We start from the raw sequence: 25499 nt of genomic DNA on the forward strand, positions 1-25499 counted from the left end.
AGGTGATTATCCGATCAACACAAAAACACGAAAATAAACTATCGCCAAAACGTTTGAAGAAAAGATCTTCTGTGGGTTTAAAACTCGATTCAGTATACTGAGACATGACTGCCTTCATGTCCCTTAGTCTGAATCGGTCACGTTCAGGTACACAGAAGACACTATCACTTTGTAAATAGTTAATTTTGGAACCTTTCATTTCCTGTACAAACTCAAGAAAGACTATTTAAGACGAAATTGATAAAGTCGCTTCCTATTTATTTCTATTAAATCCAGGGAAAACAATATACGGTATCTTCCTTGGCAAGGGACGCTGGCCTTCATAGATCAAATTTTACAAGCCATCATCGCAACTGCATCTGTTTACTCCTTCTGGTAAGATGTTTATTATTCATAAACAAAAGCAATATTGTTTTTATTATGAGCAAGCATCAGCTGCACTTTCTCATTTCGTTAGAACTAGCGTTTCATGTCACCCACAAGAGTCTTCATTAGACGCTGCACCTCTTATCCTGAGAGAAAATCAAACTACACCAACATGCAGACTGAGCTGAACCAGTGGCAAAGTAAGCTTTTGTTTAGATTTGATGACAACTTCCTGCCAGTTCTGCCAGTTAGCAAACTAATTGTTCGAATGTTGTGACGGTGCCCTGTTGCGGTTAGTAAATAATAATTACGCCGCCTAGCAAAGTAAAAATAAAAATAGCAAAACCAGAATAAGTCTAAAGCTACGTCGTATCTATCCTATATTAAAAGCAACGCTATTAGTTAAATATAAAACAGCTCTCGTGATAACCGTCAGATATGTCCGGCGATAAAGTCTTGCTATAGCAGTATATACGCTGGGAAAATCGCAACATTGTTGGAGGCTATTGCATAATAGGGACCTGCAGATCTGAGTACGATTACGAATTTCAAACCAATCTTGTTCCCATAACTCTAACTCCTCTCCTTTGTTTAACAGCGAAGAAACAAGATTAATGTGAAAAGTGATCACTTTTCGGCCAAACCTTCATTTCAGTAACAATTCATCCTCGTAGTCAAATCTGAAGGTCCCTACTAACATGGACGTGGGCTACTCTTTCAAGAAAGTTCGTAACAACTCAACCATTGTTTTTGGCGGCTACCACACACCGCCGAAAATAACAACTGCCTACACTTCACATTATCTATTAGTGTGACACACTAAACCAGTGGGTAGTGGTGTTCGAACTTTCTGATTGGCTACCCAAATTCTGGATGATATTAAATATTCACCTCTCGGCATTGTCCTGGGTTTTGTGCAAGGGGTTTCGCCACTTTCACAGCTTGAAATAGAAAGGGATTTATAGAGGCTAGATATTCACTAGCTGGTACATGCATCACTGAGTCGGTGGATAGCTGCACTAAAGAATATTCACTTATCGCTCTTCAAGTGATCAGAATTTCTTGTAGAAAGAGATAGGTTTGGCTGTCAGCTTTCCAACGTGCGGCGATATCTTTGGATTTCACCAGCATTTAACACTAAGCGCGTGAACTTTTGATATTTTATTATACCTTCAGAACTTATTTCTATGTGCAATGTGCACTTCATGTTTCGTGGTTCAAAATCATGCTTAACATTTATCTCATTTATCTGCGCTAGCAGGATTTTCTAAGCCAAGACAAAGTGTAGTTAAGTCTTTAAAAACAAGTTAACTTCGCGCGAACCTCCGTTTTATTTTCTGGGGATATCCAAGATGAGATTGATTTAATTTACACGGTTGGTTTCTGTCTCAGAGATATTTGGGATTCAAGCCCTGAACCAAAACGCTATGCCTAATAAGGCCTAATAGGTGATCTTCAATAGCCTTTGTCTTGTTCAGCACGAGCGAGACAAAAATATGTTGGCAAGTTCATCTTAAAAAAAAATTTTGTTGAGTTATTTTGGCAGGAAATAAAATGGTTTTTAAAATGATGCGAAATTGCAAAAATACCCAAATAAAACGAAGCCATGCATGGTGATAACATAAGACACGCAGCGTAGTTGAGTCCTTCCATTTTTGTGCAGTTCCGCTGTCGGCCTGCCACAATAAGAGGCAGCTGGATCAAGATATTCAACTAATTACATAGGGAAGTTAAACTAACGAGACTCGCCCACGCTTAACGTAGGCCTCTGCTGTCAGTGTCTTTCTATTAACCAATTACACTTTTTGTAGGACCGCCGATATGCTCCGTGGTACGCCGACGTACCTGAGAATTTGTCGAACAAAAACAATTTTTTTCGTGATAAAACGCAAGTTTAGGGAATTGTTGGAGTTTAAGAAGAGCTCTCCGTGAGAGCTCGTTCAGTCTGACTTCGATTTTAATCGCCATGCGGGCTACTGTTGATTTGATATCAATTATGAGCTTCCTTTGTGGAGAAAGAAAATAAGAAATTAAAAATATAGTGTGAAAATAACTTCTATCGGTTAGTTTTTTTAGTTTATATTGATCAGTCTGGAAATTTGACTCGTCATTTTGACCAGTTAAAACACGATCAGACATCAAAGTGTTGTCAGAAACGGTCTAGCGGAGAGCGACATGGGCAGCAGCGAATGGCGGTTTCAACTGTTTTCTATACAACTTTCTTATTAACTAAATGGAACCCGACAGAAACTGAAGCAATTTGAATCACTAAACAGACTAAACGAGTTTTAAAGGCGGGTTTCTTTGTAATGCTAATCCCACTTCTCGTTTTTGTCGCATCAAACGAAAACCCCTTTGCTTTTATCGCAGGGAATTAATTATAACACCAGCAATATTATTCCAGTCGTCGTTTGATGTTTGATTTTAAACAATGCCTCTCTGAATCTTCAGCTGGGAGTCTTATTCTTTATTGTTTTTAGGTATTCTAGTCTCGCACCAGGAATGCAGCCTGCTTTATATAGATTCAAAGTTTGCAGTTCTTTTCCTCTAGGACATAAAACATTAGACGTGAACTTAAAAAAAAATTATTATATTCCGTTTGTACGTGCAACTAATTTCTGGAAGGTGTAATGACGTGTCACACGCACCGATTAATCGAGCCGATTTGGTACAATTCAACAAAGAAAATGAATAAGCGGACAAAAATTATAACACTCTGTCACAGTTCCACAGATTTTGAATCAGGCCGAGTTTTATCCCGCGCTACACCATCAGAAAAAGAAAACAACGGACAAACTGTAACGTGTAAATTAGCCCATGCCAGGGGCACGCGATTGAACATACCACTCCGGCCGATAAATTGGTTCATCTAAATTAGCCTTGAGCTGTATATTAAAGATTTTCCATAATATTTTCGATATGCTGCGGTGATCGGCCAGTTTATGATCATATAAGACATGGAGTAATATAACTTATAATGTAATCAGGCCCGTAGCGAAACTGAATTTTTTACCGCGGCCGAGTAGAGGGAATTATGAGTGAATTAATTTCTTACCCCGGCTACAGTAGCCCTTGAATAATCCGTTAACTCCACTGCTCACATCATACAGAAGCTATAGATCAAATTTGGCATTTTGCACCAATTTAACCTATCTACGTCATCTACCATTAATTTGCCTCCATCAAAATTGATGATTCTTGCCAATCGGTCAGCGGTAATATTTTTTTTAAAAAATAAAAACATAAAAATAGTTAAATGTATAACTAGACAAAAGTATAAAATAAAGGTGGTTTAAAAACGCCGTGATGGAAGGGGCAGTTTGTTGTTGACGACTTTATTTTTCACCATTTGTGGTCGATAACTTGATTCACACACGATATGTTTTTTTGTTATGGGCAACTAAAAAGTTATCAATAACGGTTTGCTATGATAGCCTCCCTCGCAGACGCTGTATTGGCTCGTCACGCAACCTTTCCTCCCAACGAGACATCTGAGCACGTGCAAATTAACGGAGAGCCAATCGGCGCTAAGCTATTTAACAATTGGTTCATGCGTCATCGTGAGAAAATCAACCCCATGTTCAGTAAAAAATACAGGGTAAAAAAAAAAAAAGCAACAACTCCTTTGGTCTAAAATTCTAATTATCGAATAAAATACACTGTTTGCCATTTAAAAGTTTTCAAAAAAAATTCTTGAAAATGTGAACCTCGCGTTACCATTAGAGAATTCAGTTTCCGCTCGCGAGTACATGTGTTTGTTTAAGCAACATTTACGCAGTTGTCACGTTTTTTCAATGAAAATAGAAAGAAAATAGACAACTGAATTATTATGCAGATAAGTCTTTGTTTTTAAGATGCAAAGGCGTACAATTTTTGATCCGAGACGATAAACGGTTTTTAAAAATTTCGCAAAAAAAACTGTTAGGAATACGAAGAATCGGTCAATTAGAAAAGTATATAAGTACAAATTTACAATCAAACCTGTTGTTTTATGTGAATTGGATTCCCGGCAAGTACTAAAACATTACCAAGAAAGTCCGTGGCTAAAATAATGATCTGAGACGTCCGCTTGCTCGTCGGCTGTGACAATTTGTCCCTGAAGCACAATTTCTTCGCCGTTAATTATCGGATTTCCGCTGTTGAAACTATCAAGTATTCCTTAGGAGTTTTTCTTTCAGTTTATCGTTTCGAAAAGGTGTGTTTTCCCTCTGAGAAAGCGAAATTGGCGTCTGAAAATTAATAGTTTTGCGAGACACGATGACACGAGCCCGGCTTCTTCTCTTTTTTCCTTTTCTTTAGGTTTTTTTTTTTTTTTTCGGGAGTTAAAAACTCTAATCCCGAAGAAAAAGTTTCACACACTCGTTGAAAGGCCACACCAGCCATTGCCATGTTTACTCCTCGTATACTCACGCGAAAACACTCCGAGTTCAAAGTGCACTTTCCAGATCTGGAAGTCTGCTGTGATTGGTCAACGTTTTTTCCCGCTCGGATCAGCAGACGTTCGTTGGGGAGGAAAGATTGCGTGACGAGCCAAAAGGAGGCTACGTCTATGGACACTCAAAGTGGCACTTAACTAAAATCTTAATTGACGCTGTGCTCCACGAGAAAGTGACTACAGGATTTACCAAGTGCATTGTCGAATTTCCGAATGTAACTGAGTAAGTTCTAAATTCTTGTTAAATAAATGTAAATAAAAGAAACATATATTTTGAACTGCGGATGAAAGATCAAATAGAAGAAAGATCCTCGCAGTTACTACGCAATTTAAGCAGTTGCGAGAAGAAAGCCTGAGACGCAACTGCTTATTAAAGTTGCGTAGTAACTGCGAGGATCTTTCTTCTATTTGATCTTTCATCCGCAGTTCAAAATATATGTTCCATATATTTACATTTATTTATTTATCCTTCACGGGTATATCACGAACTCATAATATGACCAGCTCCCAGTTGGCTTGATAGCTCATTTGGTAGAGCACTGCACCGGCATTGCAGAGGCAAGGAGATCGAACGTCGTAAAACAATAAAATTTCATCGGAAAAACAGTGGCACTGGTACAAAACAGCTTGAAAATAAGAAGAAGGAGAAGAATTATTTTTTAAGTGTCAGCTCCTCTATAGTTGCCCTTGGCGCTTAAAATAAGGCTGAAATTAAACTGAAATTAAACTGATGCACCTACGCAATAAAAATATTAAAGATACTACTTAAAAATGATATTAAGAATAAATAAATGAGAATTGAATACTGATATGGGTGATGATTGCCTCACTGATTAAGTGGTAATTTGTTCCAAAGTTTAGTTCCAGCTATAGAATGTGTTCTATCTCCGTTCGCCTTAAGATTACAACAGCTTCATCAAGTAACCTATTGCATGCCTTCCAGGTCAGCAATAAGATTTTTAAAATAATCCTGAAACATACTGGATGCCAACAGAGATAGGTGCTATAAATTATGATCGCGCTTTCTGGCTAATCAAATGTAACTCCTTTCATTTGGTTTAGTTACATCCGTCATCCGGCTAATTTTGTTGTAGTTTAGGGTTCAGTGAATATGTTTGGAGCTGATAATCAAGAGTTCAGTCTTAGCTTGTTATTTCTTAAGCTTACTGCACAGCATCTGAAGTCGGACGCAATTTCATTAACCAAAGCAAACTGTCTACGTGACTGAAGATACGACTGAAACCAATTCAAAGCAGTGTCCCTAACACCAAAACACTCTTCAGTCTTAATACCAAAAGGGTACGATCAACGAGATCGAAGGCAGCCAATAAATCAAGCAGTAAAAAAATAACAGGTTTGTTATTTTCAACATCTTTCAAACTGAAACATCACTCTGGGCTCCCAGGAGAGCATTCTCTTTCTTTCTTCCATATACATGTCTCCTATAAAAAAAATTTCCACATGAGGTCAGAATGGAACAATCTCCATCCTTCATTAGTTGATTGTAATTAAGTGTATAGCTTTAAAAAAGCTCTATGGAAGTCACTCAACTAGTGACCTATTTTTTCTTAATTAATATCAATTTTCCCAGTTTAGCTGTGAAAGACGAAACAGAATCTGACTCAGCTACGGCCAGTGGCAAGGTGTTCCATTCCGTTATTGTTTTGGGGAAAAAAGAAAATTTAACTCATGTGCTATGTTTCTGTGCTATTATGACACTTGTAGGCCAATTGAAATTCTTCCATTCCAGTAAGCACTTGTTGGTATTAAGGTGATCAGTCCGTTGTGCTGCAATTGCCTTGTCCGAAACTTTGAAAAAAGATACAAATTTGAGACGGGGCGAAAGTTAGCAAATTGCAAATGATCAGCTCCACACTTAACAACCTTAAATCAGGCAGGCAAACAGCCACTTTGGAGCGACAAATTCACTCTAAGGGCGAAATAAGAAGAAGTTGATGCATGCACTAGAAGTAATCTAGCAAAAAAAAAAAAAGGAATCTAGCGTTAATCACTTTAACGGAGGCGCGGTCTTATTGTGTAGTGTACAGGGCAACGACGAGGAACAAAACCAAGCATAACTACTTCAAATTCATATTTTAAAGCTCGTGATTCAATCTGGGAGACCGCCGCGTAGTCATTCTCAGTCTCTCAGAATGAATTTCTTTAATTCGAGTTAAAAAAATTTTTTCTTAAGTCAGTTTTAGGGAAGGTTGGAGACTATTCTAGATTTGAACACTGAACCTTGAGAAAGATCATCATTATATTTTTGCGGTCGTCATATTTTGGACAAGGAAACTCTCGTTAGTTACTGATCGAGTACGATGTTTATCAGTTCAAAGTTTTATTTTACAACTTGAACGTCTTTCGTACCAATATAGTTACTGGATAGTTCATCTTAGATTGTACAAGTTGAACAATTTGGGATAGTCAAGAGGAAGGTCAAATAACGTCAAGTCATATTTGCCAGCGACGTTTTCGTTTTGACGTTGCCACCGTGGTTGCTTAGGGTCTCCAGCTGACGTCAGTTGCTATTGTAGTTTTAAAACGTCACGTCTACGTCCTCCTGCTCGGGCAAAATTTTCATCGCAGGAGGCTAGACAGTCCCAGCTTACCTGGAAGCTTCACTGATCAATTAAATGCTGGTTTTATCTCTTCCAATTCAGCTATCTTCTCTCTATGCCCTCATCCCATCAGCCGTGTCTTCTAAGGCCATCACCGGATCTAGTCTTGTGGTAAGTCATGGCAAGTCCCTTTCAACATTCCAACGCTCGTGCGTCACCAAGCCTTTTTGGTTAGCTCTACCCACGCTCTAAACTCTGCTATTAAGCCCGATCTCTCAGGATATTTCGTTAAGTTGGGTGACCTGTCACCGACATAAAGTTCCTCCACTGAGCCTGCATGAAGCCCAATTGCTATATGGGGGACAAACCTTTTGGTATTTTCCCCACCGATAGGAAGGATCTGTTCGGCCTTGCAACATACCTTTCTGGAGCAGGTGGATTTATCGACGTTGGTTGACTGATCATCATCCAGCTCGATTGAGTTATGAATGTCCAGCTGATGACTTTCCGAAGTTGCTGTTCCCGCTCGCAAAGGTTGCCATGAATAACTTTCTACTTGTTTTGAATCACATAAGGCTCCCGCACCAACTGCCAAGGTACCATACAAAAGTTCACCTATTGGTAAATGAAATTAATGTGGTTAACGAATGTTAAGATTTCGAGTTTTATTTCACCTCACTTTCCCCGGTATTACATGCAAAACAGCAACTTGAAATAGCCGACAACGTAAATAGGAAGGGTAAGTTTTCCACAGCTCGTTGTAAACCAAAAGTGATCGTGACGTTATTTCAGCTAGTAAAACTTCTTGTGGATAAAAAAAATCGTTAGTCTGGTTATGAAAAGAAATTTTGAAATGATCTGCGATCTGGGGGTCACCAAACTCGTTTGGAGTGATAAATACTTAAAGCCCAAAGAGCTTAAAAGTTAGGGTTGTTTTTAACAAGTTATGTTTGTTTATCAATGATTAGGCATTTCTTTGTTAACGTTATTGTAGTTTCAACTGATAAAAGAGTAAACATAGCAGATGCCTCTTCTTAGATGCTACGTCATCTAATAGCGGAAGAAAATTCTTTTCAGAGTGGATGGCAAACGCTCAAGAGCGTCAAACCACTGAATGGTGCATGATATTCCCAAAGGGAATGCAGTTTAAAGTTCTCCTTCCGCTGAAATGACGTTACATGATAAAGTCAAGAACCTTGGGCAGATATCATAACCAAGCTAAGGCATACCTACTAAGAAAAAAGACCCTAATTGGCAATTAACTTTAGGAAACCCTTCCTTTCAACAAAACAACCGTAAACGCGATCCTAACGGAAATACCAATGGACACGTGTCGTAGATAAAGCTTAAACCTCCAAATCGCCCGACAGATCGGAAACACGGCGAGAAACAATTCAACTTCACTTGTGCGCTAAATGGCTACCATAATGAAGAACTGACAGTTCGCAGATTTACTCAGTAGCCACTAGACTCGGTCGTTCGCTTGTTCGACCATTCTGATTCTAGCGCGTTTGTTAGGCTTAGCCACAAGATGCGCAGCATCTTTTCACTTATTTGGCAACCTTTTTGGTTTCCTGCAATTCAACTTTCTGTTCAAACAGCATCTTGACATGTATTTTTATTTATCTTTGTTCTAATATTTCAGTAAGAAACTCTCTATATTCCAAAACGTGATGCATCTAACAACAATATTTGACCCTTATTACATCTGATCCCTGATTTTTGTTGTGACTGACACACAACTCCACAAGAAATAAAAATTAAACAGATCGACGGCGAATGTCTTGGCAGTCAAGCAATGAAAAAGGTCAGCGGTTAGCCCGGGTACAATGTACCCAGCGCCTCGCGCCTCACGCTCAAGTGTGAAAGCCGAAAGCAAAATGGTGGACAACAACAATGGTTTGGATTCCAACTCTGGAGACTCTTCTGAGTGGGAGGGTTCTAAGGAAACATTTCAGAAAGTAACACACGGGCAACAGTTCAGAAGAATGGGCAACTTTTGAGCATTTGGGGGAAGTTCTAGACCAACTCTTTGTTTAACCAAAGGCAACGCTTCGGTAATTTTTTGGGAATTTAAGTGAAAAATCAGTGATTTTTCGGAAACTTTTTTTATTTATTTTAGCAATATTTCGGGAAATTTTCAACATCTTGTGGCTAAGCCTAGTGTTTAGGACGTTCAGTTCAGTTCGGTTCTGTGAACACAAAAAAAAAAGGATATCGAACTGCTCTTTTGATCAGTCGAGGGGCTCTTTCTCTGACCATTTAACTCTTTAAATATGCCTGTTTTCAATTTTCGGTAAAACAAGAGTAATCATAAGCTCAAGCATAAGCACAAGGTAGTTTGCACGTGTATTAAGCCCACTGAGGAGACATTTGAAGGCGCATTGCCTTATACTTATTGATTATCTTATCACGTCGAGGGGCCGTTTACCTTCTACTCATAATTTTATCCACATGATGCGAAACTAAGTAGAAACACAAATAAGGGCAATACTTAAAGTCTCATATTTTCGTAAATTTATTACTCAGTCTCTGGAGTCTCTTTCGCTGCTATCGTGTTATCTTTTATCTCCTTCCCAATGGCTGGTGAGAGAGTCAAGGGAACTGTAACGAAGTAGAATCACGCATGCATTGAACGATCAGGCCAGAGAAGCCTTGGTCTGCTGTCATAGTTTTGTTAGTCGGAAGGTTTAACTATACTCACAGTCAAACTTCTCTGATAACAGTCAAAGCTTGAGTCTGTTCACTATAGAAATGAACGATATAGTGCTGCCCGTACAGTCAAGGAAAACGTTGGAAGGATCAGTAACACAAACGAGCACCATGACATTTTGAAACGTACGTTGTATCGTGATTAATGTTCGTAAAGAGGAAACGTTAATATGTATTCAAGTGTACTAGTCGCTGTAAAGTTGATCGATAAGCAGGCGCTAACTCTAGCGTTGCAAATTTGTGGAGTGTTGATTTTACATATTTCATTTGTTTTTGCTGAATTACTTGCCTGAGGATGAAGTCTGAATATCGGCATATCTTATTCGCACCCGAAATTTGTACAGGTAATGCTTGGGAGTGATGGACAGGACTAATTTGCAAAAAGCGTTGATTCAATGTAAATTCTCCCTCAGGGAATTACATTGGATAAAGGAATAAATCAGAGCGGCTTGATATGACAAGCTCCGGCCCCGGCACTCAAGTTAGCACTCAAGGACGTCTAACGTGCGACACATGCGCAACTCTCGTCAATGGAAGTTTTGTTTAGGAGAGCTATATTATTAATGACCTTCCATTTTCAACGAATTCAAAGTTAGTGATTGTCATTGTTAGTCATCAGCTTTGCCAGTACATCTCCTCTGCCGCTCTGTGTACTTACTTTATGAGAGTTATTGTAGATCTGGAAAGCAGAACTCATTAGTTGTTAACGGATTTGAACGAAAAAAGGGCTAAAGAAGACATATGCAAGGGAAACTCTTAAACACGTACACCAAAGGTTGCCAGAGAGCTGAACTCGTGTCAGTATTATAGAAGAGTCCGAATTAGAAAAAAGAATGATATGAGGTTTGGTCTCTTTGAGCTAACTGAACTGCCTTAATAAGGAGTTGTCTGTATTTAAAAGCTCTAACTGCTTGCGATCAGAAATGATTTTGTTGCTCCACACTTTGTCGAAACAGACCTCACACCGAAAATACAAAGTATATAATACGAATTATTACTTCGTTTTGTTGTCTGTTTTGTTCTTACACCGGCGCTGACTATTGATCTTTCTTTCGAGACTTAATTAAACTCACTCTACAAAGAGGTCTAATTTACATTAAGATTCATAACAAATTAATAAGGGATTAATATCCGTCATAAAAGCTTGTTGTTTTGCTTTTTCATTTAAAAAGTCAGTTTTAAATACTTAAAGTCAGCTCGTAACATTTATGCTATTTTTTGTAAGTTAAGCAACGTCCAAGTCAAACGTTTAATGACGCTGGGAGTTTCTTCAAAACAGGTAAAACAGATACATTAATAATGTGAAATGGAACTTTAAAAATTATCAAGTAAAACACTTATTAGAAACGTATCGAGAAAAGGTAAAAGTTAATTAACTTTGGTGGTTTCAAACGCATGTAAGCAAGACCGACACTAAATTAATTAATATGAAAGATTAAAAAAAATCCTTGCCTGGGAATGAAAATTTATTTATGCGTCTTTGCGATCATCGCTTTAATTTGAAACAACGGGTGGTATGTCGTGCCTTGTGATCGAAACAAATTGCGCTTCCTATTGATTTCGACTGATTGCTTTAAAAGGCTGTATCCATTTTCCGCCCTTTATTTTGACTTCACACCGTCTGTTCAAAAGGAAATGAAAAAGTTTAGCGGCGGATGCTTTTAAAACAAAGCCGAGTTTGCTACTGTTCAATTTCCGAACTGTAAAAGTTGGAGAGACAATTACGTGAAGAAGAAAAAATCCAAAACGTGCTCAAAATAAGTGCTACCACATATTGAATAAAGAATTCAACGGAATAAGTTAAATCTCACGGGTGGCATGAATACTCTGATGAAATTTTTGACAGTTTAGTTCTTTCGGTTGATCTTTTTCAAGATAGAATGCTTGTTAGTATTAAAGCACTTCAACCTTTCTTATCTAGCAGGTTGCCACAAAAATGTCTTAATAAACTACGAAGTTGGTTATTGAGGGGTCTTTATTGACACGCTATGATATTAATCTTTCTGTTTAATGATGCTAGCCATCATGAAATTAAACTCATTAATATAAAAGGAATGCCTTATTAAGCATTTAATAATAGGTTCATGTCAATATAAGTTTGAAAATTAATTCAATGACGGAAAAGGCCGCAATCCTTTAGGACGTGACTGCATGTTAAATGCGGTGTCAGGCAATTGTTTCGCATGTAAAAAAAATTATTTCAATGATGTTTTAACTTCTTTAATTAGACTTAACGACATCATCATGCCTTGTTTTAGGAAAACTGCTTTCGACGGAAAAGTCCATTTAACTATATAATGGACTTGAGAAATGGACATTGGTACAACATCAGGTTGCATCAGATGTAAGGCATTTCAACTACCACGACCAGCTAAGACAGGTAGAAGACGTATTACAAAATCATAAAGACCATTAGAAACTAAATTGTTCAATAACTATAAAACAATGTAACATGTTGGTGAAAACTCGAGCAGATGTCCAAATTTGGCTACGCTATGGCAAACAAACAGTGGAGTTACGATTTTTTTACTACAATGTTTCCTGACAGATTTTCGTAGTTCTTTGAACAGTTTGTGGCAAGACAATCTTCTTTGAGTTTTACAATCACGGAAAAGCGATTATTACAAACGTTTGTCGGTAACCGCTCATTGAATTCTGCGTCTACCAAATTTAAAGTAATTATGAGCTTATATTTATGGCTTATCATAGGACGAAAAAAGCACGGAATCGGTCACGTCTGTGTTCATTTATGTATAACAGAATATTTGATTACCTTTTCAATGACATTTCGAATGTGAGAATAATTTGAAAATTTAAAGCAAATGTCATATTTTTTACATCTTTTCAGTCTTGCAATTTTAATAATACGTTAATGGATTAAACAGTTGGTGAAAGAATTTTAGCTCACTTTTGCCCTGATCATGCAGTGAAGTAGGAGGGCATTAGTGTAAATGATTGAAATACTTGCGGTGAATTTTAAAGATCAGACAGAGTTAAGTTTTTAAGATGATCTTTATGGTTTTGTGAGTGAGAAAGCCTTATCTCATTTAATCGTGGCCTTCCCGCTAAAGGTGCTGAATGCACGTGAACAAACCATAACGTACTTTCCATGTGTTCTAAAAGCAGCTAAGGAAATTGCTGCGTACCTTTCTGCCGATCGGAAGTGCCTTTCCACAACGCTTCAAAAGAGTTCTCAGTTTCAGACAAGAGAAGTAGGGTAATTGTATCTACAGCTGTCTTCCTTGAAGGTAAGCCTCGCAATTGTTTCGGATATAATACAAGAGACGGTGTTAGTCACCTCAGAAATTCGAGCTTAACTGATGAGAGAAACTATAAGCTAGCAGGGAAATCAAAGCCTTGCCTGTTTGGAAGTGATTAAAAATGTACTGTGTAGGTAGGGAAAAAATCCAGGTTTTAAAAAAACAGTTAACATTTTTCATCCTCCAGCTCACAACCTTCGCGAAAGAGATGTCGCTTTATTTAAGAAATGGTAAACGTGCAGCGTGCAACTATCGAGTTATGGATGCTCGTTGGAGGTTGCTAAGTACGAAAGAAGCGTAAATCTAGTACATCGGCCTTCAAAGAAATATCAATGATTGCACAAAGTTTACAAAGTTTTTAACCATGGTTGCTTTAAAAGCGCCGCTTTCACATATCGTTTTTCAGTTCGATATATTTTTGTTTAGTAAAAATTAACCAAGCTACCGTCAGAATTACTGACTTTTGACTTGTCATCAAAACGTTCATTTAAAAAGTTGATTGTCAGCTTGAGTCTTATAAACAGAATAAGCCTAAGAGGTGCGCAGTTTTCATAAGAACGTTTTTCCCGAAATAATCGAAACAACTAAAACCTTGCAGTCAATAGCACAATAGTAAATCAGTCTGCAAGTAGAGTTATGAGCTAATCCTTATAACATTTAAAATTTCTCCAAAATAGTCAACGCACTGAATAATCACTGATAAAAGTATTCGAGTCTCGTTCACTTGCCTTGGGACGATTCATTTCAATAACATTGACAGATTCTCTGGGAATAGGATCTTAAATGAGCAGATGATTTCAACTTCTTTGCGTCACAGTTGAAGACAAATTTGCTCAAGTGATTTAGCATCCAAGTTGGAATATTTGAGACAGCCTACTTGCTAAAAGACTCTATAGCTAACAAATCTTGACGGAATCAAACGAGCGAGAACCCAAGCTGAAAGCAAGTTCACTCTAACGTGAACCCACGGTCGAGAGCACCCGCTTAACTGTTTTAAGCAAATTTCAGCCACAGTCACTTCAAAATTCAGCAGAACTAGGACTTTTAAGTATTGTAGAAAACACGAGAACATACATTTTTTTTAATTAGTTCATTTAAATTTCGCTGGTGTTGGGTGCCCCTGTTAAGTATCACGCTACATTCCTACTGATCAGGAAACGTTAAATGTTGATTGTTGTAAACAATACCTAAGGACTAGTATTAATCCAAAGACACATATTCAACCACAGTAGTCCATTCTTGCTTGCCAAAATCAAATGTGGTGAGCCTGTACGTGAAGCTAATTTTGCGTGCAAATGTTATTATTGGCTACATAATACGTCTTGCCTTTGCCCTCGTTACAAACTTTAAATGTTTAACGGTTACCTCTTGGGAATTGAGAAAACGTTTTAAAGCGATTAGAGGATTACTAACCAGGTGTTTTTATCATAATCCCACTCGGATCTAAACCGATTCCATGGTCATGTCGACAGATCGGTTCACTAGAAACACTTGCCAGGAAGCTGGGATGAAATAAAAAAAGGACAAAAATGTATTACAGACGTGTTTCTGCATGTTTTCGTTTGTGCAGAAATTCTTGTCTTTAGTGAGTTCTGATCCTGTTTCCACTTCTTTTAGCTTTGTCACGATTGAAATTTGGTTGCTAAAGTTTCTTTATTTTACTTTCATTTATTGAATTCTTTTGCGAATGAGCGGTGACTGTAGAATACCACTAAAACTCTCTTCTCTTCTCTTCTCTTCTCATCGCGAAAGAAAATGGGATAATTAACATCGCAAACCTACTGCCGTTTAAACGCAACATCTTCAACATTAAAATAACAACCTTTTGTTTCAAGTTAAGTTGCATTGCTTACCATTGGGGAGTTTATATTCCATACTAATGATTTGAGGACTGAGTGGGACCTCTATAATGCGATTTGGAGAAGTCGATGTTTTTTAGTGGGATTTACTGAGACTTGCATTTCCTGTAATTTATCGGTTCCCCGACCCGGCACTCAAAATGTAACAAATGAATTTCACGAAATTAAACAAAAACTGCTCTTTCACTCGAAATCTACTTCAAGCTTGCTCAGTGGCGGAGCAGACACTGAAATTACTAATTAGGATAGGGAAATCGTTTATTGTTAACGTGGAGTAAATGTTTTGGGGTGGTGATTTCTTTAACGGGATTTTTTTGCAAATGGTACCAAAAAAGGAAAAAAATGCATGTCACTCCATGCGATAGAAACCCCAGACAATCGCTCGGGAAGGAAGATAATATAATCATCAGTTACTTTAAGTTAAAGAGACGTTTTAGGAAATCAAATACTCAATGGATAATGTGCATTTTTTATGGCGTAGTGTCTTTATCCTTCAGTGAAAGATAAATTTGTTATCCTTTCAACCCTGGAACACTCTGCGCTTACATACTCCAAATACTTTTTGTGTCATGCTTCAAAATTAGCTATCATAATGACTGTCGTTTGAATGTGCCGAAAGGCTTAAAACTAAACATTACATGCAAGGTATCATCACTCGCCCAATTTATTGCCAGTCACCCACCCTTAGCTAAACACGGTGCGCTATGATGTGGAATTACGATCGATAATTCAAGGATGCGGTCTATGATCAGTGACTGCGCTCCGAGGTTTTTTTTTTTTTTTTTTTTAACATCGTGCATTGATCGTGGGTGTTTTTAGGTTTTTGTCGCTACCTTAAACATTTCAATTCATGGAATGAAAATAAAACTTTGTCTTTTATTGGTTTATTACACTACATGGTGTCTCAAATTCATTGATACTTTTTCTGTTCAACAGCAACAGAAACAGGTGCAAATCCACATTGATTTTTATTGATCAACAAATTCAGCTAATCTATACATGTAACTGTTGTACAAACATCACTTCAATTGGCTACGTACAGTTTGGAAGTAGTTTTAGCTCCAACAGTAATACTGGAGCCGAAAGACTTCCGCCGGTATCTCACCGAGAAGGGCGTTGGCACGGTCAATGAATTGGACTTTTAAGTGCAATTGTCAGCTTCTAATGGGAGCAAAAGTAATTAATCGAATTCACTTGTGCTCTATTAAATGTCACACCACTATCAATGAACGACACCGCTACCACGCGCCGTTTTATGTTGATAAGAAACAATACTCGAGCAAATGGTGAAGACCAGGGTTTGATAACCAACAAGTCTAAGGAGGCTGATTGCTTTGAAATCACGGCTTGGTAGTCCACCATTGAGAGAGATAAAAAGCACTCAAAAAATGAAAATCTACACATCATTCACGTTTGGGTCTAGACTGTTTTGATCGGTCTTTGTACCCCTTTATATACTGTCACAAAACATGTGTCTCATCTGAGTATTAAAAACACAATTAAAACTGATTTTCTTACATGACGACTAGAATTCATGGGATAATATGCTCTTTTCTTTTCAAACGAAATGCCATATTTTTAATCGTAAGACTCCTGGACTGTCTATATCATTGGGGTTTACAGCATTATGATTTCCCCTTTTAACATTAGAGAATAAAATTTTATGTTCTGGTAAGAAGAAATGAGGGGGATAAAAATGTTCACACACGAAAAAGATACGGCTACAAACGGGCTTTTTAGAATATTCAAGAGCAGAAGCAGTGACATTTAGTAGTGCTTTATATATACCTTTTATACGAACTCGCTTTCACTTAAGTTGTGTCATGTTAACTATACGTATATTGTGCATGTTTTTCTTCTCGATCATGAAAACGATAAGAAACCTAATTTTTTAAAAACTTTTCTTTTCAAATAGTTTCAAGGTCAAACCAGAAGGAGGTAGAATTCTATTTTTGCAAAGTATCGAGGAACAAATAAAGCAGCACGCTTAGGAAAGTACTGCTAAGTAAAACCTTTCCTAATCTGTTTACTTCATTTGAATGGTCACCGTTTGGCTTCTTACCCGCAGATTAGAGTAACAACCACGATCTTTGACATATTTGTCGAGACTAATCTCTCCGGCAGTGCTGTTGATAACGCTGTCTTGCAACATTCAAAACAGTTTGTACACCTAAACATTGAAGGGAAGGGAGGGTCTCACAAATACATAGGTGAATCTTTAGCAAAGTGTTCCAACAATTTATGTTTGAGACTGCAGATTTGACAAGTGGACTGACAGGGTTAATCAAACAAGTTTAAGAATTTTGCTTTCAAAGTACATATCCAAAATTTACTTGACATTTTAGGACATCGCCTATTCTTCCTTGTTAGAACTTTCTTTCTTTTTCTGAGATCTTCAAAACGTTTCAGTCTTTTTGCTGAATGCCCAAGGCTCACCTGCGTGACTGGAATTCTCTTACGGGTAAAGAGAAATAACGAATTCAGTAATCATTTATTTAAGTATCTCAGAGACTTATAAGGTTTGAGGCGACTATCTGGAGCCAAAATGATAAGTTGTGTTATTAAAACGCCGTGTTTACATCATTCTGCGAGATTTAAATGGATTTCGCACACCTACCGGATGTATATATATATATATATATACATATATTCAACGCTCTTTGGTTGAAATCTACCGTTTTATATCTCGTCTCAAAATGGGAAATTCAATTTTGGCATATTGCTTTTTCGTTGCTAACTGATTCAGACAGGCAGAAAATAATTCACTTTGTCGGCGATTAAAGAATTTGAGTGTAAACATGTCAGTTATTAATGTGGTTTTAGAAGAATAGAGCAGACACTTTGTCTCCGAGCCATTTTGCCTGAGGAAACTCAATTTTAAAGTCGGATGCACCTTACTTATGGTTACGCTTATTAATTAAGACATTTAGATAAATATTGAAAATCTACTTTTCACACAAGATCAAAAAGAAAGAAAAAAGGTCGTACTATTTCTATTATAGACAGTCTAGAGAATTAAAAATTTAAAAGCTTTGTTTTTCACTTTTAGTGGTTTCAGTCCGTTTCCCTTGTCATATTTTCGTCGATAATAGTTTGACACATATTTCCATAGTATTGCTTTCAAAGCCTCTGGAGCAACTTCAGTGGCAACCGGGAAATGCTATTTTAGTCACTTGTTCGGTTTTGTAGGTAACTTCCAAACCGAATGCCTGTTTATTTTGTTTCCCTTAACTAAAAACTTCAAGATCCGAAAACGATATCGCTTTTGGTGGTCAGCTAAATCGTTTGCATCCATTGCTTAGTTTTTCTTTCCGGTAGCAGCTTTGTAGGGGTTTGATACTTATCCGAAAACATAGTCTATTTGGTCAAATCTTCCGAAGAATAAAATTAATTCGGCAGCCAATCAGCAAAGGGCCGACATTTAAGTTTTGGAAGGTAGGAAGATTTTTTTCATTTTGCAAATCCGGTAATTAAGTAATGTAAATTGAGTCTTAGCTTGTTCGCTTTCGTTGTCAATTCAACTTAAAAAGGTGTTCCTTCATTGTTGTTTTCCGCTCATAGTTCACCTTCATCATAACAGAGTCGGAAAATTCAACATTCTCTCATCAAGTCGCGTTGGAATTTCCAGCCTCGTTACAAAAAAGATTAGCGGACAGACGTTAATGTTGTTTATATCCTTTCTCCATAATTAATCTTTTTTCCTGTTTTTCTGAAGACTTCAAGGGAACTTCAGTTGGCAGAGAGTTTAAATTGAGAAGGAGCTCTGTTTACTTGGCAGTTCCAAGCGACATTTCGCACACATCTGAGATACATTAACTAAATCCGTTTTCGTGCCGCAAGCATGAATATATCCGATAGTTAAGGCCAGAGCCAGTCGACTTCGTCATCAAATATATAATGAGTTTCTTTCGGTAGAGGTCCTAATGCGTTTTCCAGTTGTCAGAGGGTTAAATCCCACAACATCGTTGAGGAACTGATTAGATGGGCTGGTTGTCTGGAAGGGTTAGTATAAACTGCTGTCCTGTGACAGCACCATCAGAATTTCAAGCTCGTGGTGGCTAATACTGAGCTTGAACTTATCCGAAGATTTCATCGTCTGTTGACAGGCTGAAGCATTCGTCAAAGCTGTGAGTATGAGTCTATCAGTGTTTTCTCCTACATTCGATCAGCGAATGAGATTTTAGTCAAATACTCGTCTCGCGCAGACTGTGTCAAGTGAAGAACTATAGCAAAGCGAACCTCAGTATTCGATTGAGTATAATTTGGCTGATAAGTATGTAAATACTATTCTTCATGCTAACTAATGTTCCAGGTAAAGTTAGAAGCATTTTGCTGGAGAGGTTTTCATTGAGAGCATTCCATTCCTCCCTCCCGCATGACTTATAACCCCACAAAAGACTGGCAATCCTTTCAAAAAATTCTTTTCGAGATTTTGAATTAGATTTTAACGTGTTTTGCTAAAAGCCCGCCAGCATATCGTTTTTCATAACGTCGTTTTAATAACCAAAATGTTGTTATTGTAGATAGAATTATCATTCAACCCATCGCTCTCAAAATAAAGTTATTTAGTCCACTAAAAACAGGTATCTTTGTTTCATTTGAGAGCTGAATCAGTTCCAGTAAGATCGCATTACGGTTAACCTCGCATATGCTAGATATGCTCATCTACAGCTTTTAAATTCATAAACACATGAGCTTCAATTGACAGATCTTCCATAACTTTTAGATTAAACTAAAAATAGCCACAACTCGAGGACAGAGTTTTTCAGACGGCGTGAGTTTGATTAATGCGTCGATCTATTCAATTGTTTGGAACGCTTGCTTACTAATTTTGATGACTACATGAGTAAAACTACACATGAAGTAATGTGAAACTTGATTTTTTTGCCTCCATCAATCTGCCATTTCAATATTTCAAAATCAGAAGATTCATGCGAAGATCCTTAAAGAAGATCAACACTAAATGTGTGCTGGTTTTGGTGATTTTGATCCCATGACCCACGCATCTTTCAGTCACGCGGTGCTTTTAAAAGGAGACCGTTTAAAAAACAAATTGCTTCTTGTGATATCTCTGACATACACGTCTTAAACACTGAAACATTATCCCTCTCATGATAGGCTGACTTTTGCCCTTTGGAATAAATTTAGGGCGACGAATTTTGTCTAAAAGCACCAACAAATAACCTTTATATTTACCAGCAATCCTAAGGTAAACATTATGGGGCTAAAGCGATTGTCAGCGTTTTAATAAATACAGCTTGTTTGGTAGGGCCGTGACTTAACATATTAATTCCAACATGAAAGAAATCTCAAATAGCGCAAATATAAATATGCACTAATGTCGATAATTGCGCGTTCTCTTTAGCATGTTTGGAATATTGTATTGCCTGCTGGGTTCAGTGCATAATCTTATGAAAAATTATTTATATGTGTAATGGGATTATTGAAGAAAATTTTTAAATACGGAACGTGCAAAACAATACGAAAAAAGGAATTTGTTATATGAGAAGTTAATTTAGTTAGAAACTAAAGAATGGGTTCATAGAATGATTTGTATCTCTTCATTGTAATTGTCTGAGCCCAAGGTACACTGTCCGCTGGTAAAAATGGCACTTAGAACTCTCACTGGGAGAGCGTGTTAAGCAGGAAAAGTTCTCAAGGGTAGCAGACATTTTGGATTCTTGATACATGTCGGTCTTTTGATCACTTGTATTGAATATAAATTTCAAGTACCAGCTTAAAGAACATTGCAGGGACATCAAATATCTATGGTATAAGATCAATGAGGTAGATAAACATTCCTGAAGACTCAGTGAAAACTATACCATTTGAAAGTGGAATGTTCTGTCGTCCTTGACAGCCCCAGAGAGAGAAAACACCTGCTTAAGATAAAGCGGTATATTAAGATACCTAATATGAGGCTTCTGTGTAGCATTTGAAGAGGGTCACCAGGCCATGCAAATTCCACTCGCTGGTGAAAGTGAGTAATCGAGATAAAAAATTCACCGCATGCCTTGTTTTCCTCGCTTGTAAGCTTAACCATGAGCGGAAATGTTTTTTGTAGTGTGGCCTGCGTATTGCAAAGTAATCTACACCCTATTTGTGGTATAATTACTTTTAAATCATTCTTCTTCGTTTTGTTCAATTGTCAACGGCAGATTTGGGCAAAACGATCGGTCTTTAAGCCTTTAGATATAAATGCACCGCTTAATTAACTACCATTTTTAATATGTGAAATGTTTGATAACAATCGACCCTTTAGACATGAGACTTTCTTTTAGTCTGGTGTTCAACAATATTTGTAGCCGCTATTAATGAAAGTCTTAGAACTTCCGTACAGTGATTGAGTGAGTTTTGTATATCAATAGCCTCTTCATATCGACCGAAGAAAATGAATTTGGCTCCATTTAAAATTTTGCTTGCGTACAGTAGTCAGGTTTGCGAGCGTAACCACAATAACCGACAAAAGCTTTCAATACAATAGCTTTCTCTGTAACTTAGTGGATGTGACAAATAATTATGAAAAATAACAACGTGGTTTATTAGAAAAGACTCATGTTTCATAATAATTATGCGTTTCTGGACAATAAGAGACAATGGGGTGAGGGCTGCATGACCCAAAGGGCACGCGATGAGACATAACCGTGGAACGCTTTAGCGCAAAGAGATCACTTCATGAGATAATTAGCTTAGTGGCGAGGCAATATAACACAACTTCACTTTTTGACAAAGTGCATGCTTCACACTAATCTCGATGCGATTTTAAGAATCTGGCGAGTTTTGGCTTCCATTGGGACTTTACTATTGACCTCTTAAGGATATAAACGCTGTTCTTCCTTCCTCCAGTCACAATCAACCGTGCACTCAAGAAGAAAGACCATCAAGAGGTTGTGAATTTAGAGTGAAACTCAAGCCTTGCAGAGAAATACAAACAACCATGAATTTAACGAGGTTTCACCTTGCCGTGATTGCCGTTTGTATGTTACTTGGTAAGTGCTTTTGGGCAGTTGTTGCATTCCTAATTCCTTGTTTCGAGTTGTGCTCTGACCAAGTTAGCATCTGTTCGGTCGAAGCAGTATTTGACAACAAAGTCACTGTGGTTCTGTGCAAGTTAGTTGTGGTTTTGATAAGAATCTAAACCATTGCTCTGTTGTTTTCCTGTATGTTCTATATATAGTGTTCCCGCAATGCGAAGCTGGTGAAGGAAATTGCCTTCGAATTGTTAAGCACATATACCACAGCCTGGGAGTAAGGAGTCGAGTACCCGTCACCCCAAATATAGTGGGAGAGTGGACTTCATCAAGGTAGGAATTTCACGACAATTTTATTTCATAAGTTGATACTTTTAGGTAAAACTGTGTGTGTTGTAATCCTGGAGATTAAAAAAAACGTTTCAACAACATAATCCTCTGATAAGGGGCGGCAATGTACTCAGCGAAACGTATTTAAATTATCCGTGGTTTTCGCTTGTGGCAAACATCCGCAGTTAATTATTGTTTATTGCTCGTAGTGACTTGGAGCGTAAAGTAGGAGGAGATAAGGCAAATTAACTTGGCAGCAGTGCGCCTTATTGGTGACACTCGTAATTGCTTGGATTTCAAAGTATTCTTCGCTACAAATATTTTTGCCTTTGTGTCAGAAGCATAGTTGAGCTTGCTGAAGAAAACACTTGAGAATTTTACCGTTTATTAGCTGGTTATCCATCAACATTGATTCTTCTGGAAGTTATCAAGTTAATTGATTAATATGTGTGTAAATGAACATCATATGGAACGTTCTGCTAAATGCCCCTCTCTTAGTGTCGTTTACTGGTGGTCTGATGCAAATGGATAAAAAAGAAATGCAAGCTCCGCTTCCAGCAGATTTGTGTTACCATTATAGATAATATGGCTACTTTGGAATGTGAACTGCGGAAACTCTTACCTTTTGTCGAAAGTTTAATAGGGCGAGGTCCACTTGTCCTTCATACTTTGCAAATTCTAGCTAGACAACTGGCATAAAAACGTTAATTTTTTTCATTCTTGGATACAATGACTCTTTACTTTCAAGCTAAATTGTGTGATTGCAACAGCCGATTTATCTTCTTTTGTTGACGAGTCATTCTAGAAAGTAACGAATGTGATAAGGATTTCATAACACCAAATTAGTCTTTGAGATAAATGAAGAGCCGTAGCTTGCTTTGTTTCCAACAGAGTACCAAAATAACCTTTAGATCAAAGGTCGTTAATAGTAGAAAACGTGTCATTTTATGTTTAACTTAATGGACCGGCGAGACTGTATTAAACGAAGCAATATACGATGAGGCAAGCAATAAGGTAGGAAACACAAAGTCTTCGAGTGATTGTGTCTACGAGACCATGATTTCACGCACCGACAAGCAACGCCATGTGGATTACCGCAAGCAAAATAAACTAAACCAGAACCTAATTGACAAGTTTAATTAAAAGTGAGGTGGACATAAACATTTAATGAAAGAAGGTTTTCAAAAAAAAAAATGACTTTTTTAAAATTTTATCAGGTGCCTGCACTAGTAATCGAGAGTCAATCTCTCGTTTCTGTCCTCTAGCAAGCACTCTACCTCAGTTTGCATCAGCAGCGCCTGTCTTTTGTATGTCGTGACACTTGGCATTTTTCTTAGGTCGTTGAAGTAGTTATTTAACTTGGTTTTGGCTAAGAGCCTGGCAACCTCATTTGAAACCTTTCTTGTTATGTGTTCTAAAGGCGTCTCTGACTTAAGTCACGTTTCCAATTCCAGTACAAAAGATGTGCTTGTTCCCGAATTCATTGATAATGAATCTTGGATATAAATTGCTCAATGGAATGTAAATGATATTGTTTATAAAGCCTACAGCCGGAATAAATGACCAGTTGTTTTGAGTTGTTTTAAGACTATTTTAATCTGCTTACGGCAAGAAAACGTCGCGTGAGGGCATAGCGTCCTTTCAGTTTCATATTGTCTTTTAAACCTTGAGCCAGTTCTATTTCATTCATGGGTACGAGCGAGATGTGCGTGCCGTTGCATAGTTATCGTCGCAGACTCCAGATAACACAAATCACTTGGAAATGGAGGGATAGCCGAATAAACGTTTAATGTGCAAATTGTCTCTACTTAAGATAAAGTATTTTGCATCGAAGCTTTTAAGCGGGTTGGTATATCAAAAACCGAATTTATGATATTAGTATCCTGTCCCTGTTCTGGTATCGAAATTCACTGAAGCGTAGCACACTCATAACAACAAGTACTAGCCCTGGCGTAACAGAGAAGACTGATGAATTTCAGGCGAAAATTTTGAATATTTAGCAACTGAAAACAGGAACAATGATTTTTTACTTTATTTTTAGGCCTTTCGTGAAAGGACTGATTGATCACGAGATTTTCAGTAGATAAGAAAGAATGCTTTTATTTCAGTCTGAATCATTAAGTCGGATTTAGTGTGAAAGTCTTGTTAATACCAACTCAGATATTGCACACGAAGCAGTTGGATTTTACAGTATACTCCATTCAGAAATGTTACTGAAAACGTTAGAAAATTCTAGTTTAAGTTTTTAGGAAGATGACAACCAACTATAGCTTCAGAGGATTACTTTTCAGAATAGCTTCTTTAAAAACATTAACTAGCTGTATTTTGCTGTCGTGACCACCAATACATACCTGCACAAACTTGTTTCAGCAAATCCCTAAAAAGTTCATGTTAAGCATTTATTCTTGCAATGAAGAATTTCGAAATAAAAAATTCCCAGTAATAATTTATTAGATAAGAGGTAAAATTATCCCAGAATTCAGTGTAAGTCTGGTCTGACAAGTCATGATGCTGTTACAAAATAGAGGTTTCATTTAGTTACTTCATAGAGCCAACAAACAATGCTCTTATTTCGTGGCTGCGAAGAGATATAGCGTTGATAGCTGTAAAAAGTGGAGAACAGTTTTCAAGGTGAACTGTTCACTTTTCAGATTTCATGTTGAGAAGCTACATGTATCGCGAGAGAAGGCTCAATGAGCTTGACTTCTAACGTTCTCGTCACAACCACAATGAAAAAAACTTCATTTTGCTACAGCTATGACACAAACCGAACGCATGACTTACCAAGGAGGGTTTAAAATCGGATTTAAAGCTTCATTTATTAAAATCGTTATGAAATACACAAAGATTAATTCAGCTTTTAATTTATTACCCTGCTTTAATCAAGCTAGGAAAATTGAAATCAAGCATGAAACACATTAAATTTATTTACTATGAAGTAAAGTGCTGCCCTGGTGCTACAACCAACTCTAAGGGTGACAAAGTTCTGTACATATCGGGGTTCG

The 25499-nt window shown here is 37.5% G+C and overlaps 2 protein-coding genes across 7 annotated transcripts in view; one reads left to right on the plus strand and one right to left on the minus strand.

The window, feature by feature from the left end:
• Nucleotides 1-290: 290 nt before the first annotated feature.
• Nucleotides 291-25499, plus strand: part of LOC146460931 (protein APCDD1-like) — a 28907-nt gene continuing 3698 nt past the window's right edge. The window contains exons 1-4 of one of the 6 annotated variants that reach the window (XM_085087748.1): nt 291-375; nt 458-566; nt 22040-22182; nt 22371-22497. In XM_085087748.1, coding sequence (XP_084943874.1) covers nt 22131-22182; nt 22371-22497 — 179 coding nt within the window. In that variant the 5' untranslated portion in view covers nt 291-375; nt 458-566; nt 22040-22130. Of the gene's footprint in view, nt 376-457; nt 567-12257; nt 12455-13146; nt 13323-18662; nt 19321-21199; nt 22183-22370; nt 22498-25499 lie in introns of those variants that run through there. The other 5 variants (XM_085087746.1, XM_085087749.1, XM_085087745.1 and 2 more) reach the window with 5 other exon arrangements.
• The window catches only part of LOC146460932 (uncharacterized), a 35029-nt gene continuing 16559 nt past the window's right edge, over nt 7030-25499 (minus strand). The window contains exon 2 of the mRNA XM_085087751.1: nt 7030-7977. Within this exon, the coding sequence (XP_084943877.1) occupies nt 7577-7977 (401 nt within the window). The 3' untranslated portion in view covers nt 7030-7576. The remainder of the gene's footprint in view (nt 7978-25499) is intronic.

This window comes from Pavona decussata, unplaced genomic scaffold, assembly GCF_977016875.1.
Source record: "Pavona decussata unplaced genomic scaffold, jaPavDecu1.1 SCAFFOLD_207, whole genome shotgun sequence".
NCBI lineage: Eukaryota > Metazoa > Cnidaria > Anthozoa > Scleractinia > Agariciidae > Pavona > Pavona decussata.